General features: G+C 45.9%; 1 protein-coding gene across 3 annotated transcripts in view; it reads right to left on the bottom strand.

Moving 5' to 3' along the window:
- Positions 1–22,951, bottom strand: part of LYST (lysosomal trafficking regulator) — a 4,348,576-nt gene that overhangs the window by 985,762 nt on the left and 3,339,863 nt on the right. For all 3 annotated transcript variants that reach the window (XM_086927077.1, XM_086927076.1, XM_086927078.1), the window contains one exon: positions 8,935–9,075. In XM_086927077.1, coding sequence (XP_086783203.1) covers positions 8,935–9,075 — 141 coding nt within the window. The remainder of the gene's footprint in view (positions 1–8,934; positions 9,076–22,951) is intronic.

Genomic DNA, 22,951 nt, shown 5'->3' on the forward strand with positions numbered 1-22,951 from the left:
TTGGAGAAGAGCGGACAGATGAATTAGGCGCGCAGCAGGGAACACTGCTGTGCAGCGGCTGTGGGAGACGGCTGGGCCTGGGAGAGGCCATCACTGACTAGCTGTTGATTTGTGGATATGCTGGAAAGAAAGTGGAAGTGAAGGCAACAATTGTTGGCCGGATACATTGCAGCGAGGGAAGCCCTGTGAGAGAGTAGAGATCCTGCAGCTCTCCCACTGAGAAATAAGGGAGGGGAGAGTACAGTCTGAGGCGCTAGCAGCAAGAGACATGAGAAATAGTGCTATTCCTGGTGGCGCTGGGGGAAGGCATTGTGCTACTATCCTCTATATAACGCGAAGACAGTAGCGGAAAAGGCAGAGGAATACATCTACCCCCACTGCAATGGACTCTTTAAAAGAAACAACGGAACCGGCTTCTGACTATTAGGGAAATAGCTGGCGTAAACGCTCCCTACTTACACAGTGGTTAGTGAAGGGTGAAGGTGGTAGCGAGGCGGGCCGCTGCTCCTTTCGACGGCTGTGCAGAGGTGGGACGCAGTAGGGAGAGTGGTGAACCTACCCACAAGTGAGAAGCAGCATTGCAGTGGGAGCTGGCTGTGGAGGTGGCGGCACCCGAGTAGTTTGCGCCATAGAACTGTGCACGTGTTGGTGGCGACCGGGGATCCAGCTAGCCTTACTATCTTGCAGCAGGGGAGATATCCTGGACCATCCTGAGTGTTGTGAGGGTGTCTGCAGGATTGTGCATGTGGTTCACCTGCGGTGGGTGGCGGACAATCGCCTGAGCGACGGACTGGTGCTGTGATGGGGAGACTCGATGCCCGCCAACCGCGCTTAACATTTTAGGGACACAAAAAAACTGCCAAGCAGCAAAATGCAGAGGAAGTCACTGGTGCAGGGTACCCCTCAGCAAGATCCTCAGCAGGCGCCTGGAGAAGATCTTAAATCACTTCTTAACGAAGTATGACAAGGCTTTGCCACTATGGCAGATAAGATCGATGCGGTCTCAATGCGGATGGACGCCATGGTCTGGACAATAGAAGGCCTGAGACACAGCTTAAAGAGGCGGAGCAACGAGTGTCTGATGTAAAGGACACCAGTGCCCAATTGAAAACGGTGGTAAAAAAGGGGGTGGTGATGGACAGAGCATCTGAATCAATCAAACACTCACACCCAGTCAAAAGATCTGGGTTTAATCCATCACCGTTCTTTAGCCCACTCTGCCACCCCAGTTCAGACATGGCTATATGCAAATCAGTCTGACCCTGTGCCTCATGGGAACAGTCCAGCCCGAACTGCCAAGCCATGTCTTCCCTGGACCGGAAACAAACTTCCGAGGACCGGTTTCTGGCATTCCAGCCGTCTTCAGCCCAGCTTGCTTGAATCCAGTGGCAAAGTGAGCAAGGGACTCACGTCTGAGCATACCCTGCAACACTTATGGCGGCCAAAAGCGGTACAAAAGGGGGTGGTGATGGACGGAGCATCTGAATCAATCTAACACTCACACCCAGTCAAAAGATCTGGGTTTAATCCATCACCGTTCTTTAGCCCACTCTGCCACCCCAGTTCAGACATGGCTATATGCAAATCAGTCTGACCCTGTGCCTCATGGGAACAGTCCAGCCGGAACTGCCAAGCCATGTCTTCCCTGGACCGGAAACAAGCTTCCGAGGACCGGTTTCTGGCATTTCAGCCGTCTTCAGCCCGGCTTGCTTGAATCCAGTGGCAAAGTGAGCAAGGGACTCATGTCTGAGCATACCCTGCCACACTTATGGCGGCCAAAAGCGGTACAAAAGGGGGTGGTGATGGACGGAGCATCTGAATCAATCAAACACTCACACCCAGTCAAAAGATCTGGGTTTAATCCATCACCGTTCTTTAGCCCACTCTGCCACCCCCTTTTGTACCGCTTTTGGCTGGAATGCCAGAAACCGGTCTCGGAAGCTTGTTTCCGGTCCAGGGAAGAAATGGCTTGGCAGTTCGGGCTGGACTGTTCCCATGAGGCACAGGGTCAGACTGATTTGCATATAGCCATGTCTGAACTGGGGTGGCAGAGTGGGCTAAAGAACGGTGATGGATTAAACCCAGATCTTTTGACTGGGTGTGAGTGTTTGATTGATTCAGATGCTCCGTCCATCACCACCCCCTTTTGTACCATGAAAAAGGTGTCAGCGCAAATGGACAAGCTGCTCAAGGTCATTGCGGCGAAGAGTGAGGACATAGAGGCGCGAAGCAGGAGGAATAACGTAAGGATCTTTGGTATACCAGAGAGCACAAACACAGGGAAAATGGAGGAGTTCGTAGAGCGTTTACTCACAACCGTGGTGGGTACAGAACTGCTATCCTCTCAGTTTGTGGTTGAGCGGGCACATCGGTCCCTGGGACCACGGCGGCCCCCGGACAGCACCCCTAGACCTATAATTGCCCGCCTATTTAACTATAGAGATAGAGATGCCGCCTTGCGAGTTGCCAGGGAGAAAAAACAGCTGACGTATGATGGCACCCCTTTCACCATGTATCCGGATTTCACGCTTCATGTGCAGGAAGAGCGGCGCAAGTTTCTAGGAGTCAAACAAAAACTCAGACAAGCTCAAATAGACTATGCACTGCTTTCCCCGACCCGCCTTCGGATCACCCATCAGGGGTCACAAAAATTCTTCCCTACTCCACAGCAGGTGGAAGATTATCTGAAGCACCTCAAGCGGTGGAATAGATCGCAACTGGACCCGGAGGACTCCCCAAGATCGCAGTCGCAGGAGGAAGACTGAACACCAAGGCGCATGGCTCTATCGAACTATGGAACTGCACCACATGCTTTACAAATATGGTCGATGCACGGATTTCATCATGGGAGCATGGGATAGGACGCTAAGCGGACATGCATCCCCGACCATTGCACTATTGATAATCTAAGGGACTTGAGGTAACAATGTACTGTCGGTCACCCTTGAGTCAGACAAAGACACTGTCATATTTACCTGGTGGGTGGGCTGACGAGAGATTTTCGTGAGCTACGAAGGTGCACTTCCCAACTGGGAGAACCCCACTTTTTACTATTAAGTTGTGATGGTTTCCAAACATCTCCATTTAGAGTCACAAGGGGATGTGTTAGACCTGGTTGGTCTCCTTGGGCAGATGGGAGTTGCTGGGGAGGGGTGAGGGCCATTTACTACTGGCATGATTGGGATGCTTCAGTGGGAAGGGAGGAAGGGAAGGGAAGTTTGATTGTCACAGTGAGATGAATGCACAAATCTTCTTAATCAGTGATATATGGTTACGCACACAGCTGTTGATATGTCTGTTGTTACACACATGAGTCAGGTGGGAGCCGCTTGGTTACATGGCACAGGAGGATAGTCAAACCCTAAGAGTACTATCCTGGAATGTCTGGGGTCTTGGAGACCCGAGGAAGCGGAGACAGGTACTTGCCTATCTGGACAGGCAGCAGGTCCAAATATCACTCTTGCAAGAAACACATATAGCACCGAGCAACACCATTACCTTTGCAAGTCGCAGGGCGAGTTGCCGTGTTTTTTCATTCTCCTCCTCTTATGCCCAGGGAACGGTCATACTTTTCAGTAAACATATAAGATTTGAGAGGTTAGGAGTCCTAGAGGACTTGAAAGGGAGGTATCTTATACTGTGGGGGCGCCTGGGTCGGGACACGGTCACAATTGCTAACTGTTATGGGCCAGAATTCTTCACGTATTTATGGGGTAAAATCTTGGCGGTAGGTTCGACCCACATTATCGGGGGGGGGGGGGGGGATTTTAATGTTGCGCTTCATCCGCATGTGGATAGGTCCAATGCAGGTCCTCAACACTACACAAAAGCGCAGGAAGTATTGCTGGGCATCATGGCAGAAGGTGGGTTGGTGGATAGTTGGAGACACATGCACCCCCTACAACAAGAGGGCACACACTTTACATCCCATAGAGGGGCTTGGGCGCGCATAGATTATTGCTTGCTAACAAGAGGATTATGCCCGACCATTCGAAGTGTCGTGCATTTGGCTAGAACTTTTTCTGACCACTGCCCAGTTAAGGTCTCCCTTTCACCTCCAGGGTATGATAGACCTAGGCCGTGTTGGCGCCTACAACCCATGGCCTTGTTGGATGTGATCTTCCGCACAGAGTTAAGAGACGAAATCAAAGACTTTTTTGTGCGGAATGAAGGATCTGTTGATAATATTGAAATGATATGGGAAGCATTCAAGGTCACGATTCGTGGGCATTGTATGTCTAAGAGCTTTGGGGTTCTGCGGGATTGAAAAAACACGATATGGAGGTTGAAACGAGACCTGAAGGAGATGGATAGGCGCATGGAGCGAGGGGAGGTGGGACAAGTGCAGAAGGAGTTTCGTGCAACTTTAACTGAATATGAGAATGCTGTGCATAGGGAGGCAACATTTCGGGGTAAATACTGGACAGCGTGTACATATGGGGAAGGTGAAAGGCCGGGGAAGGTACTAGCCACCATTACTAGGCAACCTCGCGGCAGTGTGCATGTTATAGAAATTCAGGAATCAGGTAGGCGGCCACATCGAGACTCGCAGAGTATCTGGGAGGCAATCACTGCACACTATACTACACTATACACGTCTCAGAGACGGGGGGGACATTGACTTAGAGGAGTTCCTGGGGGATGTAGCGCTTGTGTGGCTTGGAGATACCCAGCGGAAATTTTTAAGTATCCCATTTGAACTCGATGAGATTAGGGAAGCAATTATGCGGCTTCAGAATGGAAAGGCGCCAGAGTCAGACGGCCTCCCGGCTGAATTCTATAAGACATACATTGATATCATGGCTCCGGTGCTGAAAGAGGTGTATGAGGAATCACTGGAAGTGGGCATATTACCATCCTCAATTAGAGAGGCGATAGTCAAGTCGCTGCTGAAACCCGGAAAGTCTCCTGAATTGTGCGACTCGTATAGACCGTTGTCTTTGATGAACTGGGACACAAAAATTCTGGCGAAGGTCCTGGCCAATCGCCTGTCCCTGTTGCTAGACAAGCTTGCATTGCCTAACCAGTCAGGATTTGTGCCTGGTAGGGTCACATCTCACAATCTTAGGACCCTTCTCTCGCTCATCCAGAATGTGCTGCCTGACTTTGAACTTGCTGCAGTCTTTTTAGATTCCACGAAAGCGTTCGACTCGGTAGAGTGGGACTATTTGTTTGGGGGGCTGCGGAGGATGGGCGTCCCTGAGATGTATATGGCCTGGCTCGAATTATATTATCGCCTCCCCACTGCTAAAGTGTTAATAAATGGATACTTGTCTAGTCCTCTTGTGATATCTAGAGGCACTCAACAGGGGTGCCCACTGTCCCTGCTTCTTTTTGTTCTGGCAGTGGAGCCCTTGGCTTGTAGACTGTGACAATAGCACCAGGATAAAGCCTTCCGCTGTTGTCTGCGACCAATACTGGTGTACATGTACGCAGACGATATCACACTCTATGTAAGAAATCCACAACAAAATAATAATCCCATTTTGCGCGACTTTGTGAGATTCGGTTATCTTTCCGAAATAGGCGTTAATTGTGAAAAATCCCAGGTTTTCCCCACGACACCAGCGGTATCGTGCTTCCCGCTGGATTTCCCAAAAGAGTGGTGAGAGTCAGAGCTACGGTACCTCGGGATTCAAGTCACTACAGACAGAGAAGAAACTATAAGTGCAAACTATGGCACAGTCATGACACGCCTAATTGCCATTGTCACACACTGGATATCGCTGCCTCTTTCTCTTACCGGTAGAACCTCACTGATTAAGATGGTTGTGCTCCTTCAGTTCCTTTACTTGTTCCATAATATCCCCTACGCCCCGGGGTGTTTTTTTTAAGACATTGCGAACTGAGCTACTCAGGCTGCTGTGTGGAGGGGGAGGAGACAGGTGAGGCTTCAATGGTCAATACTGACGAGGCCATATGACCAGGGAGGCTTCGACATCTCCGATTTTGAGTTATATTTTCTGAGTGCGCAGGTGCACTACACATACTATTGGGTGAACCCCCTAGATATATGCTGCAAATAGCCGTGGCGTATTGGTTGGCTGAACCAATACCCCTAAATGGAGTGATATATGACTCGGTTAGCACGAGGGTGGCATCCCCCACCACTGTATCGGGCACAGTGGATGCGTGGCATCAGATCAAAGTGTTGCTTGATTCGCCTTTCCTTTACTCCCCGCCCCTTCCGCTGTCCTATCACCCAGACCTCTCACTCTTACAGGAAAAAGGCTTTCGGGAGCTTTGCAAACGTGTAAATGTAACCACCTGGATGGATCTCTTTCATGATGGGATGTTCCGGTCCATGGAGCACCTTCTTCAGGGAATACGAAAAACGCCTCTAGATATATTTCTTTATGTGTGTCTCAGACAAGGGATGAGGTCGATACTCCCCGATTTCCCTCACAAGCCAGTAAACCTCCTCCCGCTTCATCAAATGTTAGGGTCTGTTAATAGGAAACATTTAGTGTCAGGCTTATATAGTAGCATAAGCGAGAACAGACCAGGACTACATAGTGGCTCCCGGACACACTGGGGTGAGTAACTAGGGCGAGACATTACAGATGCTCAATGGCAATATTGTTGTAGGCAAACAGCACAGATCTCGGCCAGCAGTAGGTTGCGCATTATACATTATAAGTATTTACATAGGCTATATTATACACCGGCAAAGAAACTCAGGTTTAAACTAACTGATACGGATAGGTGTGACCGGTGCAGGCAACCGGGGGCAGGCTTTCTTCACCTAGCATGGGAGCCCCCCCAGCCATACAGGATTACTAGGAGCAAGTGTTGACGGTGCTAGATAGCATGATAGGCAGTGTCCTAGAGAGGGATCCTTTACTCACTTTACTAGGGCATACAGCGCAGCTACCCACTTCACACAGAAAGGTTGTTGCACTATCATTACTTCTGGCTAAGAGAAGAGTGGCCTGTAGGTGGGGTAGGGGTTGAGCTCCCAAGTTTAAGGAATGGATGGCTAACCTACTATACAGCCAGGAGCAAAATACTACATATGCGGAGTTGCTACCATTACCCTCCAAGCCCAAGGATATTTGGGGGCCCCTCCAGGAGTATGTTCTATTGCAGGGTGATACGGAGGCTGATGGTGAATCTTCACACTCCATGTAGGATTCCTGTTGTGGGAAACTAGACAACGTAAGTACCCCGGACAAAGTTTGCTTATTTGTTTGTCAATACCTCGACTGTAAAGTTAAGTGCCAAGTGTTACTTATCCTGTGATCTATGATCTGTGATGCCTTTACACGTTTACCGAATGATATCATGTATGCTGGCCATGGAGGGGGTTGGTTTAATATGATGGCGTACTGATTCACTGTGACAATGTTTGGTTGTATTACAATGAGAGATGTAATTTGAAAACTATAAATAAAAGTTTGAAAAAAAAAAAAAGATTGTCGTCCTCACAGCATCACTTGCACAGTGGGCCTGCATCTTTGATGACCTGCTCGGGGTCCTTTCGCAACTCCAGTGCCTCCGGCCTGTGAGTCCTCTTGAGGGTCTTCTATGATTCATGTGGGCTAACCCGATTGCTCGGGCCTGCCCTGACTCCCCAGCTTGTGGTGAGTCACTTGGACCATTCTGGTCCCGACACTGCACCTTTTTCACTTTCCACGTTGTCTGCAGTTGCCAAGGCTTGTTCATGCTCCCTACGAACACCAACTCCTCAACTCTTGACATCTGATGTGGGACAGCACGTGAACGGCTCCTGGTCTTCCACAGCATTGCATGGTCCTCACAGCTGCAGCTCCTAGGTCACCGTCATCTCCCCAGCAGCTCCGGACATCGGTGGCCATTCGTCTTCTGTGCCTCCTGGTCACTCCTGAGATGCACAGACTATGGCCCTTTTGCTTGCAGGTACTTTTCACCTTCAATCCACCTTTGGGTTCCACCAGACACTTTCACCTTCTCCAGCAGCATCTTCCTGAAGTCTCCCATTGAGTTTGACTGCGGTTTCCAACGCTACTTCACATCTATGCATGCGGCTTCCCTGGTGTAGGTATCCTGGTTTCTGGGGTATTCACGGGTGGGGGGATTCTCCAACCTTCTGTCTTCCACAGGGTTTCTTCAGGGTCCACAGGGAAGGGTCCTTTTTCTTTAAAACTGCAACCACGACTTACCCATTGACTTTTATTGAGCCAGCGGTCGTGTTCCCACTCTGCCCATGGCCTCCGTGGGAGTCCTGGTTAATTACCTCTTGTGGTTCTTTATGTCCCCGGCATTTCTACTTTTTCTGGGTATAGTTCTGACTTGAGTCGTGGTTCACATACCACTATTTTAGTATATGGTTTGGTCTCCCCTTGGCGACCACTGTGTACCCGTGCTTCTCACCTGTTTCTGTTGAAAAGTATTGTGTGCATTGTACAGATCTCCGGCTAGCAGATATCTGTATGTGTTAGTGAGTGTTTTATAATAAATACATCTTTTTATAAATACACTGTGTTGTTATTTTTCAATTACTCTATACTAATAAGATTATGTTCTGGTAAAACAAGATGCTTTTCACTCCTTCTAGGCTAAGCCTGAAGGGTGCACTTCACAGCTACCACTTAGAGAGCTTTCTAAGGTTGTCTAAGACTGCTAACATCACCATAAGGGTTAAATGGATTGGTGCAAGGTGCCCTCTTACATAAGTGTGCATCATATACAAAGCCAGTTTCTCACAGTTTCCATATGGGGATTGCTGATGGTCTTCTTGCCCCAGTGTAAATTATTTATCAATGGATTATGATCCGTTATTTTTCCCAAGATATTCAGCATAGGTAGACTTTCCTCTTATTTCAACAGAACACATTATATAGTCTATGAAAAGCAAAATAGTTAATCTCGCTATGCACTTGAAAATAAAAAAACAAATTAATTGTAGTCAAGTCTTTTTTTTTACTGGATTGTGAGAAAACAGATCTTACATACCTTCTCTATTATTCAGAAACTCTGGCAGGTAAAAAAATTCTGGAATGAGCTCTTTCACATCAGTCATAGATTCATAGGATGAGAGTCGCCAGGTTGTATCCATTGAGTGAAAAGTTCTATCTGGGATGTCAAAACTTTGATCTGGAAATAATCAATAGAACATATTTCTAATCCCAATAAACTGCTTTAACATCAATGTGCTGCAACTGAAAAGAATCATAGGCAATAGAACAATGTTCAGGGTGGAACAACAATTTTGCAACCATTTTAATAGGTGGGGGCGAATGGGGAAGGGGAGGGATTGGTTGTGGGGGAGGAAGGGGTTGGCCAGGGGCTTTAGTTAAAAAAATTATTGACTGTCTGAAGCATCCAATCACTACTAAACAAACATATGCAGCAAAAGGCAACTTGTAATTGGGGGATGGATTGAGACAGCATGAAAGAGAAGCATGAGGATGAAAAAAGATAAAGAGACAGGTATACAAAAAGAGAAGGGACAACGATAGATAAAAAGGAGAGGGGGAGTACGTAATAATTTAGTACAACCTTGTCCCAGAAGACATTTTGTAGGACTACTGATCTCGCCCCTTCCAGTCTGAACCCAAATGCCGGTCAGGAAGATTATTATTTGACTTTACTAATATTTGCTGTTGAAATGTCACACTCATTTCCAAGATGTCGCTTATGAATGGGAGGTTCAGAATGAGTCTATATTTTGCTATTAGGAGAGTTTTTTTTTTTATCTGAGTGATGACAGCTTGTATTAGGCCACTAGGAGCTTTCTTTCGTTGGATGGAGGCATTTATAATATTTGTAATATCTTGGCTTTTTAAAGAAATGAACAAGTTACTTACCTTCAGCAATGCCTCATGTAGTCTAGCCGCATATTCCTTACCTTAGAATAATCCCCAGGCATCAGACTGGAGCTGGCCATTTTGTTTGTGACCAGGACCCCCCGAGAACCAGTGGTGGCATTATTCGGCTCTGTGTAGCTTTGTCGTCTGCGCCGGAAGTGACGTGTGCGGTGGCTATATAGGCGTCACTCCAGCACACAGAGAGCAGTTTCTTTTCGCAGCTTTCCATGCCAGAAGCGTGGAGCCACAAAGAACAATAAACACTGGTGGGTTAAAACAAGGGCCCTTCAAAGGGAACCAACCCTTTTCTCTGAAATCCATTTGCAGAGCAGGAAATAATGGTGGGTCGATAAGGAATCTGGGGATAGATGGAGTCTCTATCAGATAAGGTGTTACCAAAGGTAAATAACTTGTTCATCAGATAGGAGACTTCTAGCCACGCGGATTAGACTAGAAAATCCTACAGGAGAAAACAGACAAAATGCCCATCTCGCTGGACCGGACTGTCCAGGCAGTAGCGCTTTGCAAACGGGTAAGCACATGTTGCTGCCTGACAGATATCGAGAACATTAAAAAAAAGACCTTGCGTGTAACACATTCAGTAAATATTTTATATACACATGACCAAAACATTAGTTAATTGATTTATATTAATTTCTTTCAATAAAAAAGACTCAAAAATTAATCAAGCGATACAAATTCAGGTAGGAAAACACGCTGCATACACTGAGAGCGATCACAAAATAAGTAATAAATAGCAATAGTGGACACGAGTGCAACTTTTTAACCCAACAAAAAGAAATTGACAAATAGTTACAAAACAAAATGGTAAATGATGCCAAGAAATTTTCCATGATATTTTGAAGGTACCAGTTCCAGCTTTTTCAAAGCAAAACGTACCAGTGCAGAAAAAGATCTTAGAATGAACAAAAATAATCAGCTAACAAATTACATACCAAATACCAATGAGGATTTGGCAATAATATTATAAGGAAAACAGTGTTTCATTGGTATTAGTGTCTGTGAGGATATGGGTGTATTATATGATATGTGTGTGGCGCCTTACCATAGAATACACTCGCAAAATCTTTGAGTCCAGTCAGGCTTGTTTGAACAACCTTAAAGTCAACCCTGGATAGCTATGGTTTTCGAACAGCAAGGCTTGAACAAAAAACTTGGTGTAAAGCATTTAACAGTACCAAACAATGAAATAAGAAAGTCACACAACACGAAAGAACCACAACACCAATTTATAGAGTGTATTTTTATGAATTTTTATGTTTGATGACCAAAACTGAACGAAGGAATCTAGAGATTACTTTATAATGATTTTATTACTTTTAATTACAACTGCAAACAAGCATTTGGCAAAATAAAGTTTGTAATCTTTCCAAAAGTTTGCAAAGTTTAGTTTGTATTCTCCAGCCCAGCTTGGGCGACCAAATTGAACAGGATTAAGATCTAAGGGGCCAATGGGGTAGATTTGAAAACTAGAGCATTTTCCAGTCCCTTTCCCGTCTTTACAGCATGACCGCTTTAGACTATAATGGAGTGGTCCTGATGCTGGGGATGCAGGTTGAAAAGATGCTCAAGGATGCTCTGGTTGCGATGCGGTCAAAGGGGATGTTTTTGCGGTGGTTCTTTGGTCCACAGGTGATGTGGGCAACCTTACCCACAGAGATCGGAGTCCAATTAAGTCCTCTTTCGAATCACCGGCGAACCTTGTGAAACCTCCCTGCTTTCCTGGGGGCGTTCAAACCTAGAGCCCGCTCTTTGCACCGGAACCGCTGCCCTGTGCTGCTGTGCCCGCTAACCCCCCGCCGTCGCATTTCTACAACAACAGTGCGGCCGCTGAGTGGGGGGGAGCTCGAGGGGCAGAAACTACAAACCCCAGCAGCCCTTGCGGCCAGAAGCCGCATACGGGGTAATCGCGCCAGGAGGCGCTTAAATATCCGCATCACTCCCGGTGGAGCGGGGACATCTTTCGAATCACCGGCGAACCTTGTGAAACCTACCTGCTTTCCTGAGGGCGTTCAAACCTAGAGCCCGCTCTTTGCACCGGAACCGCTGCCCTGTGCTTCTGTGCCCGCTCAACCCCCGCCGCCGCATTCCTACAACAACAGTGCGGCGGCTGTGTTGGGGGAGCTCGAGGGGCAGAAACTACAAACCTAAGGAGCCCTTGCGGCCGGAAGCCACATACGGGGTAATCGCGCCAGGAGGCGCTTAAATATCTGCATCACTCCCCGCGTCGCGGGAGCGTCCCGGGAGAAGCCCGGGACAAGGGCGGGACCGTTCGTGACTGTACGGGACTGGGCTGGGCCACATTATTAACTTCAATTGGAGCGTACGTATTACCTGTGACATCTATTATACTCATCATTAATGTGTTTATGTCCGAGCCAATGACTACACGAAATGACATAGGGAGAAAGGGAGGAGTTGGGGGTAGTGTCATGGGAACACTAGATAATTTTATAATTAGAGCTGCCAGCGTCCTTGAAAAAGAAATTGCCCTAACAGAGAGACGTTTGTCACTAGAACCACTATACCAGAGAAGCTCATCCATGGGGGCGATAGCTAAATCTAGTACACCACATCAAGTCAGACCACAAGAGGGGGAAAATAATTTGTTAATTGTTGATGAAGGTTACCCCACTCCCACGCTAGATATACCACTAGCACAGAGTAGTGGCTCTGTTGAAGAACTGGCTGAATTCAGTGAGACGAGCGATGATAGTGTAGTTAGCGATAGCACCCCATTCCCCAGGACTAGGTCCAAAACTAAAAATATTTCTAATTGTGGGGGGAAAACCAAAACATGCAAGGAAATCCCTATTAATAAGCCAAAGTTAAACAGGAAACGTAGAGCAGATATGGCGAAAATTACAACTAGAAAGGGAGGAAGCAAGATTCAAGCACCCAGGAGCGCAAGTATAGCAGTACAGACCATAACTACAATAGATTATACCCCGCCAATAATTACTCAGGAATCTATAGTTCCTGATATTATTACGACAGAACATGTAAGTCAGGCATTGGAAAATACAAAATGTGTAGAGGGTTTCTTGTTAAAAATGGAACACCTGGTCAAGTCACTCATGCTACCTCTCCTTGAAAGGGTAAAGGGCATAGGGGAGAAATTAGTAAAATTAGAAGAAGTCTCACAGTCAAATAATGTGATGTTGACGAGGTTTGTAAAACCAATATTGGCCCCAAATATCATGCCACCAGCCAACCCCCCGAGAATTATGAATAGCCCAACAGTTGTCTCTGGCATAAGTATGCAACCGCCCACAAGATCGACCACTGGGCATATTGACTGAACAAACAAGCCCCTAGTAACATCAGGGGAAGAGAGAACGGAGATAGCAAATGATGCCCAGACTAGGGAATTAAAGACTGGTAATACCCATGGGAAGACTGGGGATAAAGGGGCAGATGAGGGTTTGAGCAAGAACCAACCTGACAGAGCAAGACGAACGAACAAACATTTACGTATCGACTTGCCGCCTAAATCATTCCCATATACTGTGGCCTTAATAGGGGTACCACACTTAGAAGAGGGTAAGCCAGAAAGTTACTTTGAATTAAAGAACAAAGTCAGCCATTGGCTGAATAGGTACAGGCCGATTCCTTCATCCTTACACAGTGAAATTCTCCATGTCCGCAGACTAAGTTGGGTGGGGCAGAGACAGAAAGACCAAGAAGGGGACTGCGTCGTAGTGAATTTCAGAGATAGACGGGTGGTAAAACATATTTGTGGCTGGAGGGCTGGAAATACTGAGAGTAGGATACAATCAGTAGATCTGAGACATTTTTATCCGCCACCGCCCATGGCCCAAGGTAATATGTACTCAGAAAGAACGCAGGGAAAGTGGTACAGGGATTTCTATAACAATCATTTTAAAGTCCCTATTCATAACCGCTTCGATATTCTCCATGCACAAAAAGGCCTTGAGGGTGTAGACTGAGAGCGCAAGGTAACACCTATTTCTACCACCCAGAATTCTTCTGATTTGTGTATGGGCGAAGTGATCACGGAAAATGGTGGAGAAGAATTGTTCCCAGCAATAGCAACAATTGCGCTAGAAGATAAATTAGAAATTTCCATACCAAATATTGTATTGGACAGGCAGGGGGCTGATAACCCCCCAGGGCAATTTGGGGTAGATGATGATGGAATACATAATCAGAGTGGGTTAGTCGAAGAAATGAATACCCTAACCCATGTGCCAAAAAGTGCTACCCCAAATCAGCGCACCAATGATTGCGATCTTAAAACACTTAGTTGGAATATTGCCGGTCTTGAACCAAGACTAGCGGACAAAGACTGGCTACACTTAATTTCCACGTATGATAAAGTAATGTATCAAGAAACATGGGCGCCGCACGATTTACATATAGATGGGTTCCATTGCTTTAGTATAGTGACCTCCAAGTCACATTTTGGCCGGGCAATAGGAGGCCTGTTTGTCAGGTTCAGTATAATGGCTGGGGGGAGCTTTAAGAACATAAATACCAATAACCCCAATATACAAGTCATTAAATATAAGCGTCAAGTCACTTTTTTCTTAATAAATTTCTATAACAATCTCTATTCCAAATAAGAATTTTGTAGCACTTTCAAAATTTATTTCCAAATTGGAGGATAATTGGGGCAAAGGTGAAGGCCTGGGGATCGTATTGGGTGGGGATTTGAGGTACTGGGTTTTTCAGAACCGGTACTGATCCGGTAACCCAGCGGTGTCAGGGGCAATACCCAAAGACCTCGAGTACTTTCCTGATTCAGACCACAGAAACACGAGTCTTCTAGGTGAAGTCAAAGATCGAATTTATTGGCTGCAACCAAGTAACAAGCGTCCTAGAAGTACAACAACATGGTGTGTATATTCTCAGGAGACTGCTCAACATTACAGAGCCAGGCTTCTCTTTTTATACAGAATATTAAGCTTCAGGCAAACATTCTTAGATTTACAGTGCAAACATTCTTGGATTTACAGTGAGCTATTCACATATTTTCACTACAAAGAAAAAGCAGAGTCATGATGACAAGTCCACATTTCAGTGTGTCCAGTTCGTGATAAATTACCCGGCAAGGCCCAACATTTCCATCAGATATCGGTGTACCCTCAATAAAACCGGGCTCCTCCTCACCATAAAGCAAAAGAAGAGAAAAGAGCAGGGACAGGTGTGAGCAAGATTTGGGCGGGGGTGTGTGTGCGATGGGAACAGTTTATGGCCTGTTGTGCTTTGATGCTATCTCGTTCGGCCACTGGGAGAGAACTGACCAAACAGGTTTGGCTCTGGGCAATGGTTCCAGCTTGCCCAGGTCACAGAAAAGTCAATTAAGGTGTATGTGTCCTTTGATATCGAATTCAGCTGTAGTTACAAGCCTATGTGAAGGGCAACTCACAAAATGGCTGCCAAGCATAAAATGGAAGCCAAGGGTTCAGGACGAGAATGGCGAATTAGAGGTGAAATCGCCTCTCGAATATGACGCAAATGCTTGTACATGGTGTACTAGCCATTATCGGTCTTTTGATATAAAAATCGTCATGCTATGACAAAGTTTGTTGCACGAGTCCAGAATTTTCAGAACTAAAAACCCTCCTTTTGCCCTTACATAGGCAATTTAACCTAATCTCATGCTAATTTGAGTCCTAAAGTCATTGAGATGTTGCTGTAACATCATTCTGGTACATAGTTCGTCTTTTGACACAGGCTTCCTTACACATGATGTAACACAGAGGCCACATATTGCAGGAGCGCACTGCACGCACAGACAAAACAGGAAAAGAATGGCTAAGACCATCCCAATGACCATCAGAATTTTCCATCCCCAGCCGGATAACAGTTCCCAGAACCATCCCATAAAAGACTAATCCCCTTTATCCATATGAATAGATTCGGAAATTTTATGCAGTTTGGAGATGGCCTGGTACACTGTTGGAGCGTTATCTGGAATAAAGACACAGCAACTCGATTGGATCAGTTTACATACCCCACCTCAGTCTGCAAGTATGACATCTAATGCGACCCTGTTCTGAAGGGTCATAAGACAATCTGATTGGAGCTCAGCAGTGAAGTTACTAAGGGCACCAGCAGTTTCAATTACGGTGGATTCAACCACCCTTGCTAATTGCCTTATGTTTCTGCTGTTAACCATCGGTCCCCAGAACGGCAGAAAACCCTTTGCGAAATCCCCAAATTCTTGTCCTGCAGTGTCTTCATTATTCAAGACACCTCTAACTATCCTTGTCTTATGGTAATCTGCCGCTTCTGTGTAGGTGGGAGGCAACAGGAACGAAACAAAACATGTGCCCAAAAAGTCAGGGGGCAACCATGTATAGGCTCTATCATGGCAGATGAAATAGGCACCCATAGCTGCTAAAAACGAAGGGGAAGTCTGAGATGAAAAAACATATGTTTCAGTACAGACACTCTTCCCTAACTGAGCTTTGGGATTCTTGCCATTGTGACTGAATGGCAGGACAAGGTAAGGGATACCTTTATCCGTTGTGTGAGGCATAAGACCACACAGCCAACAGTTAGTCGTGTTCATTACTAGTTGGTGTTGGTGCAAGAGCTGAATGAAGGAGTTATTAATAAACTCTAATCTCCTAGCTGACTCATGTTCAGGAAGGGGTTGAAAAGAATGTGCAGAGACAGTAGGAGGAGGTATGGGCGATGTAGTCGGTGCAAAGGTCACTTGTAAAGAAAACAGTACATATCCTATTAAAAACATCATTGCACTTAATAACAGGAAAATGCATAATAATAAAAAACGTTTCTTTGTCATCAATCCACATATTCTTGTTTTAAAGTTCACAGCTTTGGCAGCTCTCTCCATTTTGAAAAACTCCATCCTCTCTACAATGCTGCCCGCGATGGGAGGTTGATTCTGCTAAGGAATGCTTCTGTTGATTTAGGGCAACTCCCTTAGACCAACCAGAACTGTCGACCTAACGTCGCCAGCTGCACCCCAAAGACTTTGGGCAATCGCGGCCCTAGCACCGGAACCCGGATGGCGGTTCGAAAAAACAAAAATAAGCAAGTTTCTCAGATGGGAGAGCTGCGCTTTCAAAAATAGTACTTGGGGGAAAGAAAAACTTTTATTAGTTCATTTTTATTAGTTCGTTTTTCTTGGCCTCAGATTATACCGTTGTTGTCCTGGTATTGTATGGTCTTGAAACAAGACTTCAGGTTCTGTAGTGTCCAATCGGGCTGATGATGGTACGGCTGGTTGCAAAATATTGTCACTCTCTTGTTCTGTAATTGTTCCTTTCACACGAGCATCACTGAAAGGTAGGAACCGTGGCACAGATTCAGTCTCTGAGTCGGCGACACCCTCCTGGACCCACCGGTCATAGGGCAAAGGCAAGGGGATCCGTTTGCAGTGGATCCCGTGGATCCAGTTCTTCTTTCCTTCCACACGAACGGCTGATCTTGTGGAAAGAAGGACGAGGTGTGGGCCGGTCGACCTGGGCTGTTCATTCTTTGTTCGCTGAACGTTTTTCACCAACACCCAGGATCCAGGATCGATTTGATGGCCTGGAGCTTCAGAGACCGGAGGCAAAGAGTCATGGACCTGCAATTTAGCCGTCAATTCGTACAAATAGTCAAGCAAAACAGGGTGTTCAATTTCACTGAACTTGGTGGGTCTTGGCACCCCCCATATGTTGGCCGGACGGCCGAAAACAATTTCATAGGGACTAAGTTTCACCCTGGAATGTACGGTCATTCTGGTGGATAGGAGTGCTAAGGGCAGAGCGTCAGGCCATTTAAGACCAGTGCTCGCTTGAATCTTGGCTAACTTTAGTTTTAGGGTGCCGTTGTAGCATTCTACTAATCCAGCTGATTGGGGGTGGTTTACAGCATGGAACTTCTGTCGGATGCCTAGCCCTTCACATACTTTCTTCATCACTTGACTCACAAATTCACTCCCATTGTCACTCCAGATCATTCTAGGCATTCCAAATCTAGGGAAAAACTCTTTCACAAGGGCTTTCGCTGTGGACAAGGCAGTATTGTCCTTTAGGGGATATGCTTCTACCCATCTTGAGAAGGCACAGACAACAACGAGTACGTATTTTAAATTGTTGCACCTCTCCATGTGTATGAAATCTAGCTGCAAAACCTCAAACTGATACGTAGGAGGTGCAAAATGACCAGCTGGAGTTGGGGTTCCCCTACCAGGATTGCGTTTCAGACATACCATGCAATTTTTAACCATGTTCTCTGCACACTTAGGGATTCCAGCATTTTGCCATACTCGAGCCAACAACTTACAAATCCCTTTCACGCTGATATGAGCCATTCCATGGGCCATTGTCACCACTGCAAGCACGTACGCATTGGGTAGCAACCATCTCTGATGCTCTGACAACTCAACCCAACAACCATTTGCGTCCATTCTACCCATACTTTCTCTCCAGGTGTTCAACTCTTTCTCTGTAGCCTCAGATTGGATCGATTTCACACTCTCTATCGTGTCCTCACACATTCCAACATCATCAACCCATCTTGCAGGACCTGCAACATACATTCGGCTTGCCACCTTCCTGGCTGTTCCTTTTGCAACTTCATCAGCAAATGCATTCCCGCGACCAACATCATCAGTCACCTTCTTGTGAGCACTACATTTTACAATCGCAACTTGTAGAGGCAAGGTCAGTGATTCAAGAAGCTCATTCACCAACTGACCATGCTGGATCTTGGCTCCATGCGAAGTCAGAAACCCACGTTCACGCCACAGACATCCAAAACTATGAGCCATACCGAAGGCATACTGACTGTCAGTGTACACATTTACTTTCATTCCTTTTGACAACACACACGCCCTTGTAAGTGCAATCAATTCTGCTGCTTGAGCTGAGTTATGTGGAATACGTGCAGTTTCAACGACTGTATGCAAAGTGGTGACAGCATATGCTGCAGTCGTGTCACCATTCGTAAGCTTGAAGCATGAACCATCCACCCATAAGGTACCATCGCATTCAACAAGAGGAGTATCTTGGAGGTCTATTCTCCCTTTCGTCTCTTCTTCTGTTCTAAGAAAACAATCATGCTGTTCTTCAGCATTCTCTGCCTCAACTGGAATTGGCAACAACGTGGCTGGGTTTAATGTGCTGCATCTTTTGATGTGCACATGGCTCGCTAACAAAGTTAGTTCGTAACCTGACAATCGAGCACTAGTTAAGTGCTGTGTCTTGGTTCTGTTCAATAATGTGTCCACTGCATGTGGAACCATGACCACTAACGTGTTATTCATCACTAAACCAGCAGACTGTCGAATAGAAACAGCTGCTGCTGCTGTTGCTCTTAAACAACTTGGCAATGCTTTAGCTACTGGATCCAAAGTCGACGAAAAATATGCACATGGACGGTGCTTGTCTCCAAACAACTGTGTCAACACTGATGATGCACAACCTTCTTTCTCATGGACGTACAATGTAAAGGGCTTACTGTAGTTGGGGGTACCCAACACAGGAGCCGAACATAATGCTGTGCGCAATTCAGAAAAACTTTTCTGGCACTCTTCAGACCAAGGCACAGGATTGGGTGTATCTTTACACGTTAATGCCACCAAGGGTTGGCCAGTAAAGAAAAATTTGGAATCCACTGTCTACAGTACGATGTAATACCCAAGAAAGCACGCACTTCTCTCTGTGTTCTTGGCACACTTAATTTTGCTATTGCCTGGATTCTTTCTGGGGTCAGTTTCCTTCCCTCCTTCAAAAAGAGATGACCTAAGTAGGTCACTTCTTGTCGACAATATTGTAATTTTGAGGGAGACACTTTGTGATGCAGATCACACAAATGACGCAACACAGACAACGTGGCTTCTTTACAGATTTCCTCAGAATCTGCAGCAACAAGTAAGTCATAGACATACTGAATGAGGGTAGCGCCTTCAGGTAAAACAATCATGTCAAGCTGTGTTTTTAAAGCTTGACTATATATCGATGGACTTTCGCAGTAGCCCTGGGGAGCGCGTTTAAAGCGGAAGCTTCGTCCTCCTAAACTGAAGCCAAAAATATCCCTACTTTCTTCAGCAATTGGGATGCTGAAGAAAGCATTCTTCAAGTCAATCACCGAAAACCAGGTTGCAGAGGCTGGAATCATAGTCAATAGGGCAGTAATGTCAGGAACAACTGGAAATTGTGGCACTACTATTTTATTCACCTCTCTAAGGTCAATCACAAATCTGTACACAGGTGGCTGAGAGGGATCAGTTCGTTTCAAAACAGGCAGGACAGGACTATTGCAAACGTTGCCTCTTGTCTCTTCAATCACATCTTTTTCAATCAGATCGTAAATGATCGCTAACAATGCTTTTTCACCTTCACTAGAAATTTTGTATTGGGGAATTCGTGGCATCCTAACATTAGCTTTTAATGTCACAACATATGGTGGTATTTCCAAGAGACCCACATCGTTAGGACCAGTAGCCCAAAGAATATTAGGTAGAGACAGCAATTCTGTCGGAATTTTATCCCTCGACAAATACATTGGAGAAACCACTTTCTTACCTAGTGTAAGTTGTACTCCCGAAGGAGAACAGTACAAAGTCGCATACAATCTTTTTAACAGGTCCAATCCCAACAAGTTTTCACCACAACCTGTTGTTAGAATAAGGGGTGCTTCGAATTCACAAGGACCAACAGACAGGGACATAGGACATGAAATCGGGTTCATAACTGGGGCGCCAGAAAAACCTACAGAAACATTAATTTCGCCAGACAAAGGTGCGGCAGGGAGTTTTGAGTGCATCATAGAACTCTTTGTAGCACCAGTATCCAACAGAAAAGGTTCTGACACACCTGATGTAATCACCTCAACGTATGGTCCACTCTGATCTACTGGAACTGAAACAACTCCCTCTCTTTGTCTATGGCTGTCCTAGCAATCATTACCTTCCATATACTCATCTTCTGCATAGTAATCATCAGCATAGTACTGAGCTGTCCTACCAGATGCGTTATTCTGCTGATCAAACCTATTCATAGAATCCTGAGGCGGAAGGGAGCGTGCATTCTGATGGACGTTTCCGCGTCCTCTACCTCTAGGTGTTTGCTGAACACCTCTACCTCTTGTGTTTGACACACCATTTGCGCGCTGTAACAGGATAGGGCAACTATACTTAAAATGACCCTCTTCCTTGCAATACGAACACTGATTGGGACCCACAGGAACGCGTGGCTGAGTATACTCTACTCTTGGCTTTTGAAACTGTTGATGTTGCTGATAATTATTCTGATAGTTATTCTGACCGCCATTATTCTGGCCACTACCACCACGTGGCGGGTATGCTTGCTGTAACAGGACCTTCGTTTTTAACTCTTTAGTTTTCTTTTCTGCTCTATCTTTCTCATCTTTGTCTCTATTTTCATAATATTGCGCAGTAGCCAATATCTGTGAAACTGCCCATGAACTCTCTGAATCCTTCAACTTCTTACACAAATCTGGAAGTAGATTGTGCACGAATTTATCGACGAACAGTCGCTGACCATCTTCTGTGCTCATATCTTGACCACTGTGGTCGACAAACGTTTCTTCAAACCTGGTGAAGAAATCAGACACCGTTTCATCTTTCTTCTGCTTACACGCAGACAACTTATCCCAATTTACACGCATCGCAGGCATTATAGTTTTCATGTAATCAATGATCCTACCAGGGAGTTCTGCTACCAAAAAGGCTCAGGTTTAGCACCACCAATTTGTAGGGCATCTGCAGCAGCAATATTAGCCCATGAGACGCCTAATTCCTGATTATGGTCTGTATGACGAATCTTTCCCCATAAAGGCTGTGGAACAACATTCCCAAATAACATATCAATATCGGCTAAATTCATAATGCATGAACCTGCAGTTTGCGACAATTCCTTGTAATACCCTGCAGGATTTTTACGGGGATCAGGCAATGTCTGTTTAAGGGCTAATACTTCAGCTCGCTTCCATGGGACATGTACCCACACACGCTGAAAATGTGGCAGAATATTAGGGTTAGCATTCGCGTCCCCATCTCTCCAAACTGGGGGAACCTCTCTCATAGGGTATTGTCTTCCCTTCTTCTTGACAGAGGAATCATAATCAAACAACGACTTGGAAACACCTTCAGTCCTAAGTGATAACAACGTTGCAACGGCTTTCCTAACATCTGAACTCACAATTGTACCCTTTAAAATTCGAACCGTACATGGCTCAACTCGGGCGGGTTAGAGTCCAAATCATTCTCCTCTAAATCTTCGCATAGAAAAACACACATTTTCTCGAAAACGTACCTCTGCTTTGATGCTTCCCATTGATGGAAGACATCCATAACAGATTCTAGCTCATATCTTATCAGGTCAGTAACCCATTTATGTGCCAAACGATCCAATACTTCTTTCTCCCTAGAATCAGGCAGTTGGCTACGCAACTGCTTGTGTTCAGGGGCATGAGTCGGGCTTGCCGCTCCAAACAAAGGATATAGAAGACTAGAAACAGTGCTTGCCACTCTCTGACGAACAGACGGAGAAGTCGAGGAAAAAACAAGTGGGAAGGCAGGGTGAGATGAGGCAGATGCGGAGGCAGTGTCAGGAGGAGTACCAGAAGTGGTAGTTGATACAGTAGTTAGAGTTGTAGGAAGTATAGGCCGGGGAGGACAACAGTACCCCAATCCGGGACAGTGGTGGCCCCCAGGCCCATGGAACTATCATCCTGGGGCAATGGGCCCCCCACCTATGGGTCACCCTATGCCTATGTACCCTCCAAATCCGTCATTCTACTATGACCAGTCTTTTTTATGGCAGGGCCGAGGCAGGAACCGCGGCAAAAGGAGAGGCCAACAAACTGTGAATTGGGCTCCGCAGCCCAGCAAGACAGGCCCAACAACAGGAGCTGCGACTTAGTAGTGAACCTGAGTTCGAGGACCATTACACCAATTGAAAACATTGTTTTGAACAAAGGGCTAAGCTTTGTTCCCACCAACACAGGTGATCAGTTTAAATTGAGGTGCGAGCTTGAAAGCTTCTATAGGAAAATACGTTTGCATTTCTTTTTCAAAACATCTAGTTCCAACACGAATGAGGCTAATATGCTCGACCAAGGTGAACAGAACACCGGCCTTAGACCTAAATCGACATTCACACCTCTGAGTCAACAAGTACCACCAAATGTCC

Source organism: Lissotriton vulgaris, chromosome 6, assembly GCF_964263255.1.
Source record: "Lissotriton vulgaris chromosome 6, aLisVul1.2, whole genome shotgun sequence".
Classification (NCBI taxonomy): domain Eukaryota; kingdom Metazoa; phylum Chordata; class Amphibia; order Caudata; family Salamandridae; genus Lissotriton; species Lissotriton vulgaris.